This window comes from Prionailurus viverrinus, chromosome X, assembly GCF_022837055.1.
Source record: "Prionailurus viverrinus isolate Anna chromosome X, UM_Priviv_1.0, whole genome shotgun sequence".
NCBI lineage: Eukaryota > Metazoa > Chordata > Mammalia > Carnivora > Felidae > Prionailurus > Prionailurus viverrinus.
The window spans coordinates 7174117-7196729 of record NC_062579.1 but is presented as its reverse complement, the minus strand read 5'-3'; the positions used below and the strand labels follow the sequence as shown (position 1 = coordinate 7196729).

The 22613-nt window shown below is 43.8% G+C and overlaps 1 protein-coding gene across 2 annotated transcripts in view; it reads right to left on the bottom strand.

Moving 5' to 3' along the window:
* Nucleotides 1-22613, bottom strand: part of OFD1 (OFD1 centriole and centriolar satellite protein) — a 42067-nt gene that overhangs the window by 17577 nt on the left and 1877 nt on the right. Inside the window, exons 3-12 of one of the 2 annotated variants that reach the window (XM_047843378.1) lie at nt 19753-19953; nt 17732-17800; nt 17614-17644; nt 10264-10371; nt 8177-8313; nt 7506-7679; nt 5410-5516; nt 3530-3649; nt 1536-1609; nt 139-230 (exon numbers count right to left, since the gene is read on the bottom strand). In XM_047843378.1, the coding sequence (XP_047699334.1) occupies nt 139-230; nt 1536-1609; nt 3530-3649; nt 5410-5516; nt 7506-7679; nt 8177-8313; nt 10264-10371; nt 17614-17644; nt 17732-17800; nt 19753-19953 (1113 nt within the window). Of the gene's footprint in view, nt 1-138; nt 231-1535; nt 1610-3529; nt 3650-5409; nt 5517-7505; nt 7680-8176; nt 8314-10263; nt 10372-17613; nt 17645-17731; nt 17801-19752; nt 19954-22613 lie in introns of those variants that run through there. The other variant, XM_047843381.1, reaches the window with a different exon arrangement.

The window sequence follows — 22613 nt, the reverse complement described above, 5'->3', positions numbered from 1 at the left end:
TGCTGTGCTTCCCCAGGAGACTAAGATGGAAACAAGTCCCAACACGTCAAGAGGACAACGTAAGATAAATCACGCAGGACTAAAGCTCTAGGTTCATATATTGCCTCATGTCGATTTCAAAACACAAGACTTCATTACCTCGAGCTCTTTGACACGTTTTACAGAATGACCAAATTCTTCCTTTTTCGCATTAATAGCTGTGAGCTCCTCTTGCAAATGTATAGCTTTTTCTGAAAGAAAAGAGCCAACCAATTAACATCATTAAGTTTTCCTAGTAAATACAAGTCGTTTAATAACTTATGGCCACTATGTCATACCTAATGACCATTATTTCATTATCTGAATAACAGATGTCAAGGTCAAAACAAATCAGCAGCCAAGTAAGAAACAAGCCCCATTACTCAACATGTGACGGCAAGTAACTCTAACGGTCGAATACGCGGCAAGCCTAGTCCTGCTGCACAGAAGTCACCACTTACACCATCAGCTCTGAGCACAGGGCCCGTGCGCCGTCAGGTCAGAACTTCCTTAAAGACAGATTTGTCTGTTGGGATTCTGTATTTACGATTTTGTCATTTTCACTTCATCTAACACGGTCTATGGAGATGTAACATCAAAACCCTGACTTGCCGAACGCGTGACAGCATGGGTACATAGAAGTATCAGCCTCCACAGGCTAGCTGCGAGCAGATGTACACGGGGTGACCTGACCGGTCAGCATCAAGTGCTTAGCGCTGGTTTACTCCCAAGAGTCCATTTGAAATCGCCACTAGAAGTTTAACTTCTTTTCATCGACAAATTCCCAGAAATATATTAAGATGTCAAGTATCCCAAAGACTAAAAAATTATCCAGCTTTCCTACTCTTGGGCTAATGTATTCAAGAATTTAAGGGATTATAGGTCAAGTAGGGGCGCCTGGGTCACTCAGTTGGTTAAGCATCCAACTCTTGGTTTTGGGTCAGACCGTCATCTCACAGTTCCAGGAGTTTGATCCCCGCATCAGGCTCTGCACTGATAGTGTGGAGCCTACTTGGGGTTCCTTTCTCTCTCAAAAAAAAAAAAACAAAAAAACAAAAAAAAAAAAACAAAAACTTACCAAGAAAAGATTCTATGTCACGTGAAAATATCATGAAGCATACGAATACTTTAGAAGTAGAAGAAATAAACTAGATCACAGGGACAGAGAAGTTACAATTTTCCGGAAGTAAAAATTGTAGTGTCTCGTGGTTAAGAGTAGTATTTACCCGATGGCAAAAAGTCGCTGCCACTTTCTTGATAGTCACATCTATCAAAATACACTGAAAGAAAGTTGGATAAAATCCTGCTGGTGAATCACTAACCTTTGTGAATATACGAAAGGTTAAACGTGAAGATTCACAAAAATGTATTAAAAAACCAATTTCGTAAGATTAATAAAAACCATGTACTTTTTGCAGTAACACCAGGTGTAAACGATAGGTTTTTTAGAATACAGAACAGGCACTTGCAAGCTAACAGCCTCTGTCACAGTGAACACAGTTCGTCCCCAGAGTCACCTTTATTCTTCCTTTCATCTTCTATTAGCCTGTGAGTTCTAGCGATATAGTTGTCCTGGAGTTCAAGTTGATACCTGCAGGTCAGAAAAACTAAAATGAGCTTGTCACTCTCCTGGATGGACTATCAATACCCGAGCTTATCTACGGGACCGGGGCACCGAAAGTGACCACGTGCAAACCTCAGACTCTCTCAAGAAGAGAGCCAAGGATCTGAATTCCAAACGTGAAAGGTCTGGAGAACTCTGTTGTGATCCTGTAAATTCGGTCCCCAAACTCAATCACACAAAACCAAGGGTCCTGTTGTTGCGAGGTCACCAAGCACAATTCTCTCTCCCTTGGTCTCGACCGACACCAAGAAGTCAATTAAGTTAAACTTCCGGTGTGCGTGACGGGCCCTAAATCCCAAATGATAACCAAGTCGGTCACTTGGAATTCACCTGTCCCATCTCTCTTCCCTCAGAGAGGAACTTTTGCCCTTAGGGGCTGAGCACAGTCCTGACGGCCGACCGCCAACAGCATGAGCTCTGAATTAGAGACACCCAAAGGCTCATCTTACAGGGTTTCAGCCACCTCCAGCAGCTGTTGCCAACTGACTTTGCGGTTCAGAGGTCAGAGAAAGCAGAGAGGCACTCCCATGATGTCCTCCCAAATTCAACACTGGCTGAAACCATAGAAGGACACCCGAGGCCTCCAAGGACACACCAAGACAAACGATACCCAACAGTTCTCTGTATCCACGGCTACGCTGAATTCACATATACGTGTTTCATTTATTCTGCATTTAATGACTAGAGCTACTTCAGTGTTCACTAGTAGGTTAGAGGAGTGGACATAAAATATGTACCTAAAACCCACTGTTTCAGAAGTCATACAATGAAAATGGTGTTTAAGTTTTATTTTTAATTAGAGAGACAGAGACAGAAACCCTAACAGGCTCCACACTGTCCGCGCAGAGCCCGACGCGGTGCTCAAACTCACCAACCATGAGATCATGAACTGAGCCGAAGTCAGACGCTTAACCGACTGAGCCACCCAGATGCCCCCTACTTATCTTTAACAGCAGTTTTTAAAAACAACCTCCAGGGGAGCCTGGGTGGCTCAGTTGATTGAGCATCTGACTTTGGCTCCGGTCATGGTCTCATGGTTCATGAGTTTGAGCCCCATGTCAGGCTTTGTGCTAACAGCTCAGAGCCTGGAGCCTGCTTCAGATTCTGGGTCTGTATCCATCTCTCTCTCTCTCTCTGCCCCTCCCCTGCTCGTCCTCATTCTCTCAAAAGTAAAATAGCCTCCAGAAACCTTTGCAGGTATGATGTAATGGCACAATGACAAATTAAGAGCAAGGCAATAAAAATGAGGTCAATTACTAATACCCTGAGAAGCCGAGTTGAATCCTCTCTTCACTACACATGCATTTACTCACTATTAACTGAGCACTTATTAATTTCAATGTTAGGACTTCTTGGCTGTGCAAACTGAGCAAGTCGTAAAGTGCCCTAACAACTTAAAACAAACCACAGGCACTCAGGAAGTGTCAGAGAAGCTATGAGGAAGAATGAGAGATGCCTGGGTGGCTCAGTGTGTTGAGTGTCCAACTTTGGCTTAGGTCATGACCTTGTGGTTCAGGAGTTTGAGCCCTGTGTTGGGCTCTGAGCTGACAGTTCAGAGCCTGGAGCCTGCTTTGGATTCTGGGTCCCCCTCTCTGACGCTCCTCCTGCTTGCACTCTGTCTTGCTCTCTCAAAAACAAATGTTAAAAACAATTTTTTTTTTTTTTTTTTTTTTTTTTGTCAAATGAGCAGAGCATGCTATTCTCTGTATCTTTTTAAACCCATCTTAAAATGCTCACAGGAAAGGCTGGACTACCAATGACAACACAGATGTTTTTCAACCCTCAATTTTGCCATCAACCATCGGCTCTATCTACTTCATCAGCGTGCCCATGTTTCCAGCAACTTAATTCAGACACAGGATTCCTTTAACAAGGCCAAGCAATTACTTGAGCAGCTCATTCTTGAGCTTCTGGTCATAGGTCTTCTCAATATTCTGGACATTCAGCTCCCGTTTCCTAAGTGCGTCGGTTGCTCTTTTATTTTTTTCTTCTTGTAGCCGCTGAGCCCTGCAATTGGCCAAAGAGAAAGAAAGCAGGTAAGAAAACCCCAACAGCGGAAGTAACACGTTTAGAGGGAAAGAGACACCTTGTGTTTTTAGCTCCAGAGTAAAACCTTCACAAGGCTTCCCTGCTGGGAAGTGAACTGAAAGAGCCAGAAGTCCCTCTACTTTACCAACTTTAGCTCATCAGCTAGCAGATGGCACCTGGCTAAGGGGAGTGTCAATGTGTCGTGACCGAAGTGGTTTCTTACTTTTGTACACTTACAGGAGAAAACCCACACTCAAAAAGGGGGTACGGGGGATCAAGGGCCACAATCAACGGAGGGGTCAAAGAAGGATGCTTTTAGTTACAAAGCCACAAAGCCAAGTTTAGTGTACCTTAAGTGTTTGTTTCTTCTAGAATATTATTTCTAACTGTGAGACTTAACTGATTGGCCCCTAACAATTAGAGGTACAAGATTCGTTTTTGGCATTCAATCATGTATTGACTGAAGAGGCCGAAAACAGAAGATGGGTCCATCAGAACCCCCAAATTCGAAGAATGGAGTGCTTTTCGTGGGGAGACCTTCAAACACCTACAAAACCAATTCCAGAGCCAGGAATCAGGTTCACAGGCACTTAGACCAAACCACAGGGATGGGAGGGCTCCCGGCCGAGCATAAAGGCTTGGTGTTAGAGCTCCCTCTGCTGCCCCATCTGTACAGCAAAGGACGAGTAAATCCATTCACTTCACTTAATGTGCTTACAAGGGAGAAGCAGGGCAAACAGAGGTTCAAGAAGTGGTTACATAATCATGATTATACAATCCAGAATCTGCCCAAACTTTGTCCCTTTTCTTTTCTCTCACATTAGCAAACTGCCACTTGAGAATTTCCAAAGAGTAAGGTAGGAAGAAATCAAATGAACAGAACCTACGTAAATGAAAAACATTAATAAAGACAAAGACAAACCTCTTAAATAAAATAGGGTTCCTGGAATATTTCGAGTTTCAAGACGCCAAATGGGAAAGAAAGCTTAATTCCACCAACTGCAGACTGGGGAGCTTGCTCTTAATCCCAGCTGAGATTTGAAGGAGGATACAGATGTGAGCACTTAGGGAAAGGAACACACACACCAAGAGAAATGGTTTCACCCAGGGGTGCCTGGGTGGCTCAGCGTGTGGCTAAGCATCCGACTTTGGCTCAGGTCCTAACCGTGCAGTTCAGGAGTTCAAGCCCCTGGTCAGGCTCTGTGCTGACAGCCAAGAGCCTGGAGCCTGCCTCAGATTCTGTCTCCCTCTCTCTCTGCCCCTCCGCAATTGGTACTAAGAAAAAAAAAGAAAAAAAAAACCACCAGTAGTTTCTTCGCCCAGTAGGAGTCGAGTCAGAGCCACCGTCTTCCCCCTCCCCCAACAGCAGCAGTGCAGTAGAGGGCGGCAGGTCCGGGTATCTGGAATTGTTACTTTGCACACATGCAGCTACTGGATGTGAATGAGTGGACGTAAATGAGAAACATGGCATTTGTTCAAGCATTATCAGCTTCTTCAAGTCACGTGTCTGGTCATACTGTAGCCCGATGATGGCATCCCATTCTGCTTTTCATTCTAATGTGTACTAGTTCATAAGTGAAACCCTAGTCTTTCTCTTCATTTGTGCCTTTTAAAGCTAGGTGGGATCCCCTTTACAAGTGAACACTCTACTTGGCAGTTAACATCTGACTATTAAAGACGTGTATTTAGTTCTTTTGAATCGTCATTCTGAATATCCCAAATGAACACACGTTACTCACAATTCAAAAGCTTCCATTCTTTGTTTCAGCTCTGCTTCTCTGCCTCTTAGCATGTCTATATCTTTGAGGAGAAGTTGTCTCTGAGCATAAATCTCCTTGGTTTCAATCTGTGTACAGAAGCATTAGTTTTCAGCAAGCAAGCTAAAGATATAACAGATCCGAACTAATATAGTGCTTCCTCGATTCCAGAGAACTACAGATACTTAGGGTTACAATTTCATTTTCAAGAGGTTCCAATTCAGCATACTCTTTTTGCCCATTTAGCCACCCAAACATGCATTCCCTCCTTCAATGACTGTTTGGACCCATTAGCATATATTCCTAACATCTCTGCTCTGTTTAATCTACCTAACGGACATCCCCCAGAGACTTCACATTTCGACAAGTGCGTCAGGAAGAAAAGGACACGAAATGTGCATGTAGCAATAAAACTTCCAAAGAATAGAATGCCCCTGGTTCTGTCGTCTCAAAGTTTCAGTTCATAGGTCATTCTGACTCGGTTAACAAGGTGAATGAACGGGCCACACTTCCATTTGTGTGTTCGCTGAGCAAGGCTTCACGGAGTACCTGGCACGTGTCTAACAGCACACTCAGAACTAGACAAAGACGAACAGGTAGAGTTCCCATCTTTCCAAAATTCAGTGTAGTCAGGGAAAGTGAAATTACACACTAGGATGTGATGACTTTTGTAACTAAAATACTTCAGGACTGTGGCAGGAACAGGACCTGAGTCAGTCAGGGAAGGCATTACAAGGAAGGGACACAGAAGCTGGATTTGAAGGCCAAGAGGGTTTCATCGGGGGCACAAGAAGGGCATTGCAGGTAGTGGAATAAAGCCAGGATGCTTGGCATGAGGGTGGCCATCTTGTCCAGAGCCTTCAGAGAATCAGCGAACTCAATGAATATTCTGGTCTGGTAACTGATCTCAACTAGTCAGTCACCCGTCTCGAGGATGCAGTTGTTAACGTAAACATCCAATCGTCTCAAAGACAGTGGCTCCAACATTGATTTTTTTCTAAAAGCCCCATCACCAGAAATGGTACACGAAATCATAGGACGTGACTGGGTCTTTCTGAGCAGTTGTAATCAAGGGTGGGCGCTGGGAGGGAGCCCTCCAACTTTCGAGGTCTCCACATAGCAGCGGTTCTGGCTGGACACAGCAAACAGTGTCCCGAATCCAGGCTTGTCTAAGACAGCCCCTTGGGAAAGGAACCAGTTTTTCCTCAAAGAGTGGACCCCATCCCTCCTGCCACTCCTCGCCCTTTCCACTTCCTGTCTAGTCACTTTCCGGGAGAAATCGAATGGCCACCTTCCACAATCCTAGACTACGCAATTCCAGGGACCCTCAACCCCTGTGACATTTTGTTTCTAGTCTTCACGCGACATCTCAACCCGCAGCCCTGTCCTATGGGCCCACGCTTACTCTTCCATCCATCAGTGTCCCGACATCTTGTCCTGGATGCCTCCGAGAACACCACACAGCCCTGTCTCTCCCCCCCGCAACCCCCCTGGGGTAGTAGCCGCCCACCATCCCCACCGAACCCCAATGTCCTCAAGAGGCTGCCCTTCTCAAGCCAAGTCAACTCAGCTCCGTCAGGTCCATTGCCCAAGCGCCTCAATCTTCTTGCCCTCGCTAACCTGACTGTACCACACCAACTGCCTACAAGCACCTGGTTTGGTCCACTTCGGCTGCGTGATGCCCGTGTCACGGCCAGGGCCTCCACACAGCTCTGCCAGTCCGGCCTGCTTGGCCCTCACCCCCATGCAGCCATTCCACACCGATCCTCTCCTTGAGGCTGCCCCCCGACCCTCCCCCATCTGCCCGAGAGGAGGGAGCATATTCAGCGGGGAATTTTGCCTGCTCCCAACATGGAAGCTAGCACCCACAGTCCCTTCCTCCCAGCGCTCTCGGGGGAGGAAGTCTCCATAACCTTTTCAAGGCCAGTCCTACCACTTGTGCTCTTGACCTCCATCCCTCATACACCTGTAGGGCTTGATCTTGGCTAACCAACTGTCACAACCCACTCTAGGGCCTGAAGCCCATCTACAAACAGCCACAGGAAATAGATACCTGGCAAAGAATTGTAAAATCTTACCTCTTGGTGCTTCTGAATTCTCTCAAAAGCCAACTTCTCCCGAGAAATAAGGGCGTCAGATTTTGCTCGACAAGCTCTCTCCAATTCGTTCCGGAACTCAGCCAATTCCCTCTCAGACTTTCTTTTCTCTTCCATCTTAACTTTTGCTACTTCAGTATCTTTAAAATACTTTAACTGCCAATCGATCACCAATTATTGTAAATACCAAAACTATACTAAGAAAATAACTTCTCTCTTCAGGGTTAGGTTTAACACTAATGCTCTAATATACTTAGTTTAACTCATTTTCACTTTCATCTCATTCATTATACGTGTAGGATTCACTCAAAAGGCATAAGAAATGACATCAGTTGGAAAGAAAAATCATGCGTAACAGTGTATCACATTTGTTAATAAAAATTCTCTATTTTTCCCCCCCATACCCAAGATGAAGACATCACAGGACACCTGGGTGGCTCAGTTGGTGACACGTCTGACTTCTTGATTTCGGCTCAGTTCATGATCTCATGGTTCTTGAGCTCGAGCCCTGAGTCAGGTTCTATGCTGACAGCGTGGAGCCTGCTAAGGATTCTCTCTCACCTTCTCTCAGCCCCTCCCCTGCTTACATTTGTTCTTAAACTTTTTTTTTTTAAAGACATTCAAGACAAGCACAGCAACAAGTTACAGCTCACCTTTTGACACATTTCTGCCCGAAGCTGCTGTTCTATTTCTCTTTTATATTCATTTAACTTTACTTCTAAGGATTCTAACTTTGGACGCTGAGCATAAGCACCTGCAAACTGATCATCAATAAGCTGAAGCTTCTCCACTGTTAAAACAACAACATAGGAAATTAGCATAGGGAACTGCCGTCAGTTGAGCAAGAGGCTGGAGCTCTGTTCAAAAGCACAGAGTATACTTAGGGGCAACGGGAAGGATGTCTGCAATTTACTTTGAAACCCCACAAAATTAAGATAGATTAATGGATGGGTCGGATAAGCGATCAAGCAAGGAGGATACGAATTTACCGGATAAGTCTAGGTATACAAGTCTTCACTGTACAACCGTTTCCACCATTCCTTACATCGGAAATTCTCACCATCCAATGTCAGGGGGAAAGAAAGCCAAGAGTGCAACTTAAGTCAGAAAACAATGGCATCTCTTCCCAGTCCCTAAGTGCCAAGGCAGAGAGTGCTTTTATTGGACTGTGGTTAAAGTCGACTGACACGTTCAAAACACGGACCTTAAAATAATAAATCAAAGATCACGTATTTTGACTCCTCTGCTTTGCAGAGAAGGAAGCAGATGCCCGTGCAGTTTAAGTGAGTCCCATAGGGCTAAGCAACTGTGTAAGGGCAGCACTGGGGCTGCAAGCTCGTCTGTTGCTGGGCTGTCGTTCTAGTGCTCTCTCCAGTAGACCCACAGCCCCCACAACAGCTGCGGGCCAGCATCAACCGACCGCAAACCCAGACTTGCAGGATGAGCTCGATCGTGGAGAACACCACCCGCCAAAAAAGGATGCACCGGACAAGGCGGCTGACACAAATAGTTTGAAGAGATTGGCAGCGTCCGTCTTTTTAGAGAACTTTCAACAGGTTTTCCATTTACTTTTCTGGGTTTTCCAAATGCTTTACAATTGTGTCGTCCAATACAGGACTCTCTAGCCACACGTGGCCACGGAGTACATGAAGTGGGACCAGTTCAAATTGAGAGGTGCTTTAAATGTAAAAGACACACCAGGTTTCAATGATGGAGTATGGAAATTTTATATAGAATAATCTCATTAACGTTTTCTGGATCAATTACATGTTGGAATCTTTTGGACATACCGGGTTAAATAAATTATATTAAATTCACCTGTTTCCCCCCCATGGCTACTAGAAAATTAACAGTTACACATGTGGCTATTATTGGACAGTACTTCTCTAGAATAAGCATGTATCATGCTCCCAAGGGAATAAAACCTAGGCCAAAATGAAGGCCTCATCATATAGCTTATGTTTTACTAATAACAGACTTCTCTTTTTACTGGTTAGAAGTATTATTCTCCTTAAGACTCAGGAGGTGCCAAGAAACTGATCATGTAATTTTAGAAAAATTTGGACTCTAGGGGTGCCTGGGTGGCTCACAGTTGGTTAAGCGTCCAACTTCGGCTCAGGTCATGATCTCCCGGTTTAGGAGTTTGATCCCCGTGTCGTCCTGCTCTGTGCAGATAGCTCCAAGCCTGGAGCCTGCTTCAGATTCTGTGTCTCCCTTCCTCTGCCTATCTCCTGCTCATGCTCCCTCCCCTTCCCTCCCCCTCTCTCTCAAAAGTAAGTTTTTAAAAATTAAGAAAAGAAAAAAAATTTGGATTCTACTATCCGTTCTGACCCAGAAGGAACGTTTCCAAGTTGTGCTTCCTCTGGGGACCCCTATTTCCTCAGCTCTAAACCAAAGTGATATGCCACTGACTTCTCTAGTTTTCTCCACAAGGCACACAGTCAAGGATTTCCTTAGTGGCCATAAATTCAAGTTAGAGGAAACCTAGAGAAGAACCTCCCAGTTATGAGAGGTTGAACCCAACACACAGAGAAGCACGTGGGCCTTCAGAGAGGGGAGGGTGGCGCGGGCGAGCAGTCCTGGCCACCTCCCGCGAGGCTTCCAGAGGAAGCAGGCACCTGTGCCCCCTGCAGCTTGCACCCCTCCCAGTCAAGGAATAGACCCACAGTACAGCACATCAGGTCCTTTCCTTCACTTGAGGAGAAAACAAACATTAAAATTCTGAAGGAGAGCCAGTTACCAAGTGAGTCTTGGCCAGGCAATGTGGAACTTGTCTGAGTTCCCACATCACAGCTCGCTCTGGACTGATGATACTCTGCCACTTCTTTTAAAAACTCCATGAGAAAACCTACAAGACACAAAGCGCATAATACAGTTTCGGCGTGTAACTTTTTTCCATTCAACCATTGCATCAACCCTGTTTCTAAGATCTTGGCTTTTAAACATTATCCTTTCTTACATTCTAGATCTTCTAAGAATAATTTCTAAGGAAAGGCCTTTGCAAACATGACACACAACCTAGAAGCAATAACGAGCAGTATCAATCTCACAACATAAGAATTAGAAACCTAGATGGCACGAAATCAAGTCAAAAGACAAGTGATAACACTGCAACAAAGTACTCGCGAGGATGTGGAGACAGGAGTAATTTTCATAATATCAAAGAGCTGTTACAAGTCAAAACAATGGAGAAATTAGACAAGACATGGACCAAGTTTATACAAAAAAAAGTCAGATAAACAGGATATAAACCAACAAACATTGCACTGCTGGTGGGAATGCACACTGGTGCAGCTGCTCTGGAGGACAGTGTGGAGGTTCCTCAAAAAACTAAAAATTAAACTACCCCATGACCCAGCAATTCCAATACTAGGTATTTATCCAAAGGACACAAAAATGCTGATTCATAGGGGCACACGCACCCCGATGTTTACAGCAGCGCTATCACCAACAGCCCAATTATGTAAAGAGCCCAAAGGTCCATCAACTGACAAAGAAGGTGGGTGTGTGTGTGTGTGTGTGTGTGTGTGTGTGTGTGTGTGTGTGTAATATTACACACAATGGAATATTACTTGGTGATCAAACAAGAATCAAATCTTTCCGTTTCCAACAACGTGAATGAAACTAGAATGTATTACGTAAAGAGCCTAAATGTCTATCAACTGATGAATGGATAAAGAGGTTGTGGTTTGTATGTACAATAGAATACTACTTGGAAATGACAAAGGATGAAATCTGGCCTTTTGTAGCAACGTAGATGAACTGGAGTGTTATGCTAAGTGAAATAAGTCATACAGAGAAAGACAGAGACCCTATGTTTTCACTCTCATGTGGATCCTGAGAAACTTGACAGAAGACCATGGGGGAGGGGAAGGAGAAAAAAAGTTAGGGAGGGAGCCAAATCATAAGAGACTGAAAAACTGAGAATAAAGTGAGGGGTGGGAGGGAGGGGAAAGTGGGTGATGGGCATTGAGGAGGGCACCTGTTGGGATGAGCACTGGGTGTTGTATGGAAACCAATTTGACAATAAATTTCATATCAAAAAAATAAAAAAACTAGAGTATTATGCGCTAAGCAAAATAATCAGTCAGAGAAAGACCAATACATTATCTCACACACATGGAATTTAAGAAACAACACATGACCAAAGGGGAAGGGAAGGACAAAGAAAATAAAAACACAAGGAGGCAAACCATCAGAGTGTTGGTTTTTGTTTTTGTTTTTAAGTTTCTTTGGAGAGACAAAGTGCAAGTGGTGGCACAGAGACAGTGAGAGAGAACTTCCAGCAGGCCCCACACTGTCAGTGCAGACCCAGATGCAGGGCTCGAACTCACAAACCTAAGATTATGACTGGAGCTAAAACTAAGAGTCAGATGCTTAACCAACTGAAAGAGCCACCCAGGTGCCCCAAGATTTTTTTTTAATGTCTATTTTTGAGAAAGAGAAACATGGCACAAGTGAAGTGAGGGGCACAGAGAGGAAGTCAGAATCCCAAACAGGTTCTGCGCCATCAGCACAGAGCCCAATGCGGGGCTTGATCTCAGGACAGTGAGATCCTGACCTTAGCTAAAACCCAGAGTTGGACACTTAACCGAATGAGCCACCCAAGCACCCCACCATATGAGATTCTTCAACACAGAGAACGGAGGGTGGCTGGAGGGGAGGTGGGTGGGGAGATGGGCTCAATGAGCGATGGGCATGAAGGACGACACTTGTTGGGATGAGCACTAGTTGTTGTATGTAAGTGATGCATCACTGGGTTCTACTCCTGAAATCAGTATTACACTCTCGGTTAACTAACTTCAATTCAAATAAAGTTAAAAAAAATAATAATAAAGGCTATAGATTAAAAAACAGCTAACCTCATAATGTATGTAAACAACTGAGTGCTTCTAAGACGAGGAAAAACAAGGATGTCCTCTCTCACCACTTTGATTCAACCTAGTACTCAAAGTCCTTGCCACAGCCATTGGACAAAAAACATCCAAATTGGTAAGAAGTAAAACTGTCACTATTTGCAGATGTCACGATAGTATACACAGAAAACTTCAAAGACTCCACCAAAAGACACTAGCACCGATAAATGAATTCAGTGATGTCACAGGATACAAAGTTAATATACAGAAATCTGTTGCACCTCTATACAGTAATAATCAAGTGGCAAAAAAAATGCCATTTACCATTGCACCAAAAAAAAATTATACACACACACACACCTGTAAGTAAACCTAACCAAGGAGCTGAAAGACCTACACTATGAAAACCCTAAAACACAGATCAAAGAATCCAAGATGACACCAACAGAAAATATTCTGTGCTCAGGGACTCAGAGAACCAGTATTGTTAACGTGTCAATGTTACCCAAAGCAATTTACACACGCCATGCAATCTCGGTCAAAATACCAACAGCATTTTTCACAGAACTAGACTACCACTAAAATTCGTATGGAACCACGAAAGACTCCCGAAGAGCCAAAACAACCTTGAGGTAAAAGAACAAAGCTGGAGATATCACAATTCCTGATTGCAAGATGTACCCCAAAGCGGTCATAATCAAAACAGTAACACAGTGGCACAACAGGCACTTAGATGAACAGAGAGCCCAGAAATAAACCCACGCACGTATGGTCAATTAATCTACAACAAAGGAGGCAAGAGTATACACCAGGGGGATAAAGCAGTCTCTTCAGCAAATGGTGTTGGGGAAACTGGATGGCTACATGCAAAACAATGAAGGTGGACCACTTTTCTTACACCACACATAAAAATAAGCTCAAAATGAATTAAAGTCCTAAATGTGAGAGCTGAAATCACAAAATTCCTAGAAAACATAGGCAGTAATATCTTTGACATCAACTGTAGATATGTGTTTTTCTAGATAGTCTTGCTTCCTTCGCCTGAAGAGACCTATCGGGACTACAAAATAGCGAGCTTTGGCACAGCAAAGAAAACCATCAACAAAACGAAAAGCAACCTACTGAATGGCAGAAGATATTTGTAAATGATCTATCCAGTAAGGAGTTAATATCCAAGATATATAAAGGACTTCTACAATCCAACACAAAAACCAATCGACAAACGAGTCAAGGACCTGAATACACACTTTTCCAAAGATATTCAGATGGCCAACAGACTCACGAAAAAAAGGCTCAACATCACTCACCATTAGGGAAATGCAAATCAAAACCACAGTGAGAGATAAATCACCTCACACCTATCAGAACAGCTAAAACCAAAAGACACAAGAAACTAATGCTGGTGAGGATGTGGAGAAAAAGGAGTCCTCTTGCACTGCTGGTGGGAATGCAAACTGGTGCAGCCACTGTGGAAAACAGTATGGAGGTTCCTCAAAAAGTTAAAAATAGGAGTGCCTGGGTGGCTCAGTTAAAGCACGTCTGACTCCATCTCAGCTCAGGTCATGATCTCATAGTTGTGAGATCGAGCCTCCTGTTGGGCTCCACACTGGGTGTGGAGCCTACTTGGGATTCTCTCTCCCTCTGTTCCTCCCCTGCTCACATGCATGTGCTCTACCCAAAGAAAAAAAAAAAGTTAAAAATAGAATTACCATATATTCCAGTAATTCCACTACTGGGTATTTGTGCAAAGAAAACGAAAACTTGAAATGACATATGCATCCCTAGGTTTACAGCAGCATTGTTTACAATGGATAGATGTGGTATGTAAGTGTGTGCACACACACACAGACGGGGACACACACAGTGGAATTATCACTCAGCCATAAGAACAAAACTGGGGTGCCTGGGTGGCTCCGTCGGTTAAGCGTCCAACTTTGGCTTAGGTAATGATGGGTCTGTGGGGGTTGAAGCCTCACATCAGGCTCTGTGCTGACAGCTCGGAGCCTGGAGCCTGCTTCAGATTCGGTGTGTCCCTCTCTCTCTGCCCCTCCCCTGCTCACGCTCAGTGTGTCTGTCGCTCTCAAAAATAAATACACATTAAATGAAAAATTAGGAGCTTTAGGATCTTCCAATAGTCGAAAGGACTCAGCTTCTGCATGAACAAAGGTAAAGGCCTCCCACCTCCCTTTTCCCCAAGATTTCCAAGTCTGGTTTTCACTTCCTCTCATTAGACATACACTTGCAATTCGTCTCTGGCTCATCCGCTCATCCTCTCTTGCCCGTTTCTTTTCCCCCCAGTCAGCGCGTTGTCTCCTCACACCTTCCTGCTACTCTTATGCTCAGGCATGCCTGCTCTGCCTCTGGAGACAAGGTAGACATGCCGCAGGAACTTTCTCGGAGATGCTGCAGTAGGGTCATCTTTCCAGAGGTGCTCCTCCCCCTCGCTCACTGTAACGGTCATCACCGTTTCCCAGGTCTGCAGGGCTTCTCATGGGTCCTAACTGGTTCCACTTCCCCTCTCCCCTCCCTGTATGCATACCCCTCTGAGAAGGATTGCTCTGGTCTCCCCATTTATTCAACTGTTCTAGCTTTGGCCCTTAGGAGCTCCTTCACAGTGCCTTTCCCCCCCCACCCCCTTATTAAGCATTTCCCTATGTCTAGCATTAGACAACACTCCGGGCTCCTCTTGTGCCTTCTCTGCCCCAGTCCTAGAATCAGTCATCGCTCCGGGGAGCCCTGGTTCCTATCATGGAATGGTCTTCGAAACCCAATCTTAGTGTTCCAAACCGGGCACTAGGTGTGCACACAGTTACTAGGGTGTCCTTGCTTCTAGGCCCTCTCAGCCTGCACAAAGAAAGTTGAGTGTTCTACAAACCCGTGCAGATACATTGATCTATAGAGATCCTCTGCAGATGTATGAAGCTAAACCTGAGCTCACAGTGAGGGGTTTAACAAACCCACTATCGCACACATCATTCTAGCCTCCTCCCCTTACCCGACTGTAAAATCACACTCTAACAGGGAGAAACTTGGCTCTCGCCCTCTACTATCCATTGTGTTAGTTGTCCAAATCCAGCATCCATGTACAATGGTTTCAGAGCAGTTAACCAGTACCCCCATGAGCCAGTTATCACTCCACATCCAGGGCCTATATACAGTTTCATTTGCCTTTAGTCATAAAATCTTCATTTCCAATGTTGATGAGCTCAGCATCGTTTCTTCTCCTGGGGGGGGGGGGGGGCAGGGGTTAGGACAGACCATTTTGTCACTGTCTGCAATCCATCCTGGGGCACCTGACCTCCTAAAATTGCATACATTAAGCTTCACCCTTTGTGCTAGGAGGTTCTACAGGCTCTGACCACTGCTATATAGATCCTACCACGGTCATAGGAAACACACTCGCTTAAGAAATTCCCTGTGCTTCACCTATTCAACCTTCCACACCCCCATTCCGCCAAATCCCTGGCAACCACTGATCCACTCAGCAGCTCTACACTTTTGCTTTTTTCAGAAAATCATATATGAAATCACACAGTATGTACCCTTTACGGACCAGCCCCTTCCCTAACAAAATGCATTTAAAGGTAGTTTGTTTTTGCATGGATTAACAGTGCAAAATACCGTCATCAAAATACTCATTAGTATTCCCTTGTCTGGATGCACCTCAGTTTCTTTATCCACCCCTCTTAGTGACATTGTGACTGCTCCCCATTTCTGGCCATCACTACCAAGTACCACAAACATTCCTATTCGGGGATCTACGTGGACTTAAGTTTTCAAGTCAGTCGGGTAAATACCTAGGAGCATCACTGTTGGATGGGAAGAATATGCTTAGCTTTGTGAAAAAACACCCATCTGTCAGAGTGGTTATACCATTTCTTAAGATCCCTTCAGGCCCCCAGTTTCCTTGCCACAGAGTTAAGCTACAGATACCCACTATCTACCTGAGGCCCGTGCTATCCAGTACGATCACTATTCACGTGTGGCTACTGCAATTTAACAGTCAGTTCGTTAGCCACGTTTCAACCCTTCAACAGCCACACGTGGCTAGCTCTATCAGATGCACAGGGATAGCCACGCGCTACCGTATCAGATGGCACAGGGATAGCCATTCCCATGACTACAGAAAATTTACACGGAACAGTACTGCCTCAGCATATAGAATACAGGATCACCTACCATACTCAACTTCAGTATGGATGCCCTACTTCGCAGGCACTCTAGGAGGTCTTGTGATCTGATTCACTCATCCTCTGCTGACATCACTCCCAAGAGACTAGGCAATTCAGTCACAGACTAATAGTTGGCACAAGGTAAATACTCAAGTGTTTGCCGAATGCGAAGTTTGAAAAGAACACCTGACTGGGGATGACAGCAATGCCGGCGACAGACAAAACCCAGGGGCACACCAACACGAAAGGGCCGTTACATAACGTTACGGGTTATTCAAAAGACCTAAAGAATATGTATTACAGGCAAGTTACCAGCTGAAGTTCAGGCTACGAAGTCCGTAGCCAAGTCCAGCCCACAGTCTGTACCCGTGGCAGTTATAGAATGGCCTCTAGGATGGTTCTTATCAAGGCCAAAATTAAAGCAGTTTACCAGGCCCATATCAACACTTAAGAAATATTTATGTAACACGTACTACTAACCAGTTATTTCATTCTTTAAGCAATTAATAATTTTTAAGTTGTACTTTATAGACATGTACTTTATCGAGGAGGAGATCTAGGATACAAAGATACCTACACCCTTAACACTGTCTGGGTGTGGGGCAATGTTCCCAACAGTGGGTATGTTTACAAAAAGTACCTTTCAGATCATTTGTGGGGCTGTATCAACTACTGTCTACAGTGGGTTTTTTGTGTGCGAGTAGCTAAGAGCAATTAAGAGGACTGAAATTTGGAGAAGTGATGTACATTGGTCAAATTAGATCAATCATTTTATTTTATTTTTTTTTTAAAAGCTAGGGTATTGGAGCACCTGGCTGGCTCAGATGGTGGGAGCGTGCCACTCCCACTGTCAGGGTTTTAAGTTCGAGCCCCATGTTAGGGGAAGAGATTACTTAAAAAAAATAAAATCTGTAAACAAACAAACAAGGTACTGTCACAGCATGGAAAATCAAATTCCAATTCAATTCCCTACTCTTACCCCTCAAGATTACTTTCAGAGTTTTACAGGATAAAGTACATGACAAAAATGTTGCTATTTTCTACATATATGAAGGCTCCTACCTTTTTTGTTTTTGTTATCAAATCCTGACATCTGTTGAAAGAAAATATTTTACCTTTATTCAACTGTTCAGTTACAATTAACAGACCAAGGCAGATTATAACAACTAAACAATCCTACCAGTGATTTGTAGAGACCGGATTCAGGGTTGATTTTGAGGAGTTCTAATAGATCTTGCATAGTAAATACCTTAAGGAAAAAAAAAATGAGTAGACATTTTACACTGATGTTTAAGCGATAAATTAGGATGTTCCTAAAGTTTAAGAATCACACTAACAATGTAGAACTGAAGCACTTTCTTACACTATTGATAACATATTCAAGTCACGAGGATAAGATATTTTTCCCCATCACAGAATTAACCTCCAAATACTTGACAAAGATAATGGGTCTAACAAATGGTTAATGCCTTACAGATTACACTCAAATATCTGATGAACCAACGAATACATGTGTGAATCCCAGGGTCTTTCAATGGTAATCAAGTTTTTAAAATACTACTGGTTCAAAATACCAAGTTTTACCGTCTTTACAACCATGACTGACAAAAGCCTATCTAAAATAGTTTTCAACATTTTGGGTGGCTATTCTTAATCTGTATTTCTACTACAACATGCATCATGTACTAGGACTTCCCTCGGAACACTGACAGGGTTTTCCTTTCAGGAAAATACTCTGCACAGCATTTTATAGTGAACACCTTTAAGTATATGAGCAGGTTAATTATTGCCGGAACAGCTATGTAACTGCCTATTACTCATGAAACATGCCCAACTGGGTCATGTAATTAGAAACTTCAGGGCACCTGGCTGGCTCAGTCGGTAGAACACGTGACTCTTGTTCTCGGGGTCTTGAGTTCAAGCCCCACGTTAGGCACAGAGCTTCCTTTAAACAAACAACAGGGGCTCCTGAGTGGCTCGGTCTGTTAAGCATCTGACTTCGGCTCAGGTCATGAGGTCACAGTACCTGGGTTCGAGCCCCGTGTCAGGCTTTGCGCTGACAGCCCGGAGCGTGCTAGGGATTCTCGATCTTCCTCTGTCCCTCCCCAGCTTGTGTGTGCACGCACGCTCTCATGCTCTCTCAGATATAAACTTTAAAAAGTAACAAAAAACAAAAAAGCTTAAAGATTGAGGGACCCAAAAAGAATTCCTAATGTTAATAAAATTTGGTCGTTAATAAAGCATATTAAGACTCTCAAATACTAACACTGTTCTTATTTTGTTAAAACCTCTTAATAGGAAGCTTTTGGACAATTATCGACAAGACCAAGAGTAAAAACACAGAGACAACACCAACCGTTAAACTATGGACTTCAGTGAAGATGTGACCATGTAGGTCCCACTGTGGAAATGTATCTAATTATGTTGCTAGTAGGGGAGGCTGTGCACGAGTGGGAGCAAGGAGCACATGGGGTACCTTCCTTTCTGCTCAATTTTGCTCTGAACCTCAACTGCTCTAAAAAAAATTAAGTCTATTAAAAAAAATAGGCAGTTTGCTTTATCAACCCTTAAAATCAAGCAGGGCTAGATTTCTCTACCATTCCCACTGAACAGAAAGTCATCAGGAAAGTGGTAAAAACAGGTGTTTTAGTATTTGAGCATGCCACAGATTTTTATAAATGATTGTACCCTTCACTTCTCTAGTATAATCCCAAGGAATCTAAGTATCTGAAGAGACTTAGTAAAAAGAGCATGTTTTAGAGATCTAGATTTACTGCCCAGCATCATTTACAAATCACGTGACCTTGAACCAACTACTTCACCTCTCCAGAGGCTGGTTCCTCCTCCACAATGCAGAGGATACCTGTGGTGCCGCCACGACGGTGACAAGCTTCCGTCAACATAAATGGCAACTCTGCGTCTTACACTACACAGATCGGGAGACCAATTCTAGCTCCAAAACTTAGTGACTGCACATCCTGATTTTACCCAAGACTAACGGAGCTTCCATGGAATTGGTGACGATATACCATCAAGTTTAGTACTCCTTTGTTCCTTTACAGAATGTAGGACGGGAACTCAAAGATGAGGGAGAAATGGACGTAGCTAGCCAAGGAACACTCGGCTATTACGCAGCACTTACTATTACCTAGAAAGAAGCTATTAACAGAAAATTCAAAAACAGAAGACTCAACACTTTACCTTTTCTTTGGCCACACCAGTTTCCGGAAAGAAAACAGAAAGCGAATACTCATAGCCACATCTCTTCAAGTGATCTGCCACCAGAGAGTTAGAGGTGCCTATCAGGAGGGCACTCCCTTCCACTGGAACGGACTGGGGCTGCACCTCTCCGTTCACGACAGGATGCATCAATTCGTGAATCAGCTGCTTCCGGAGTTGTGTCTAGCTCAAACAACCAAAACCAAACAAGAGGGAAAACGTTTTGAGCAGAATCGCTCAACTGGAGTTATACAGGATTGACCCATGCATTAGAGTCCTCATTTCCAGTATGGTTCTAGGTCCAGGACCCAAAGTCAGGAGCCTTCCCCTGTACATGGTCTTACCCTGTGACACAAGTAGCCCATGGGGTTCTGAAAAAGAAACTTGTTTCACAGCTTCTGAGCTCAACTGGTGGTCAGCCAAACGCAGGCAGATTCTAACTTCACTTCCCCAGGAGCCCATCTCAGCAGTTTTTAAATCAGGCTATCAAGTAGAGGAGACAATTCTGCCCACTTCTCACCTCTGTGGACTGTTGGAACGTACGAAAATATCGGGCATATTGGTTAGTTAAAATAAAGTTGAGTTCCCATAAGGGAAATCACATATGCAAGTGAAATGAGTCAACCTCAAAACTTACTAAGATGTACTTTCGCATCGAGTATTTACATCTCAAGACACTCAAGTACAGGAATTCTCACTTTGTGAGAAAATTAGGGTTTCTTTTTTTTTTTTTTTTAATTTTTTTTTTCAATGTTTTTTATTTATTTTTGGGACAGAGAGAGACAGAGCATGAATGGGGGAGGGACAGAGAGAGAGGGAGACACAGAATCGGAAACAGGCTCCAGGCTCTGAGCCATCAGCCCAGAGCCCGACGCGGGGCTCGAACTCCCGGACCGCGAGATCGTGACCTGGCTGAAGTCGGACGCTTAACCGACTGCGCCACCCAGGCGCCCCGAAAATTAGGGTTTCTTAAGCATCCGACTTCAGCTCAGGTCATGATCTCACGGTTCCTGAGTTCGAGCCCCTTCCTGAGTTCGAGTTCGAGCCCTGTGTCGGGCTCTGTGCTGACAGCTCAGAGCCTGAAGCCTGCTTCGGATTCTGTGTCTCCCTCTCTCTGCCCCTCCCCCACTCACGCTCTGTGGCTCTCAAAAATAAACATTACAAAAAGATAGAAAAAAAAAAGTATGCCACCTATACTTGGGGGATTCAGCAGTAAATATTCCCTATCAATTCATATTAATAGAATCCAAGAAACCAATTGAGTTATTGTACCTCTTTTATCCTTCAGCTCAAGGGTAGAACGGTAGGTCATTACCAGTATAGAACAGGACTTAGTACACACCTCAAGTCCCACAGTAAAACAAGACATTTTTACTCTGAGTACACATGCCCTGCTTCATCTAGTGTAGCTCAGTAACAGAAATAGAACGAGAAATTATAGCATCCTCCACCAGTTAAATTTAGAGGTGATTTAATGAGATTTATAACATACTGAGTAACCTATTTAGACCCAGCTTCATTAATATGATGATTTAGGGGGTCTTGCACACAAGTACTAAAATAGGATAAAATTTAGAGGAGGGATAGAAGCAGAAAGTAAAATTAAGGTCGGGGGGGGGGGGGGGGGGAGGGCATGACAGATGAATCCCCAACTCAACAAACACAAAAGCACGCCAACCAGCCCTTGCTGGAAGGAATTGCAAAACTGGCCGGGAGCTCTCCAGCAGCCAATGAGAAGAGGGAAATCCATTCAGAATTAATGTTCCTACAACAGAAGTAAGTACAATTATTGTGGGTGAGGAAGAGTAGGGACTTGTGGATCCTCAGTATATCTGCCTCACAAGTTAACAGTAGACTCAAAGTAAGGAACAAGAGTTGATAAAGTCCATTTAAGAGATCCAACTTTGTACTTCACCACAAATACAAATTCTTTTCAAATACCCAAAGGGAATGTGAATTAGGCCACTAAAAAATTCAGTGGGTTTTAAGAATTAAAACTCACTCAGGCCACAGTCATTGAATGCAGAAAATAAAAATGACCTTAGACTTAGGAGGTAAAAATCTGTCTTGCCATTGGTTAGACTGGAATAATAGAACCTGACAGCCAGCTGCAAAAAAGCAAACAGTAGGTCTCCAGCAGATACACTCCATTTGTAAAGTGAGCAAGGCTAGCATAATCCTGATACCAAACCCAAACCAGGACAGCTTAAAAAGGTTCAGGACAGATTAGTATCAGTTGTGACTCCAGATCTGAAATAAAACACCCTCAAATCAAATCCAGAAGTAGCGTTAAGAGAAAATATGGCTTGGCCAGGAATCCAAGGACCATTCCACATTAGAAAGTGTATTAATGCATATGTGACAATTCCAAGTGGGTTAAAGATTTAACGGTTAAAAAAAAAAAAAGGGGGGCTCTTTAAAAACTTAAGAGGTGAATATCCATTTTAGTGGAGAAGAACTGAGAATAATCAGCAAAAAATAACAGATTTGGCCATATTAAAAACATAACATCACGATTTTTTAGAACCAAGTTAAAATTGAACACCGAGATAATGTACTGCTCCAAAACTGGAACACAGGTTAAGTTTCTATTAAAAGAAAACACCTCAGGGGGGATGGGCAAGGAACAGAAGTTGCCAATCCACAAAAAAACATGAATATCCAGAAAATATGTGCAACCTCAATAATCAAAGGAATATCAAGGGAATAATCAAAGGGTTTTCTGGGGCACCTGGGTGGCTGCGGTGGTTGGGCATCCAACTTTGATTCAAGTCATGATCGCACCATTCCCAGGTTTGAGCCCCAAGTCAGGCTCTGTGCTGAAGGCTCAGAGCCTGGAACCG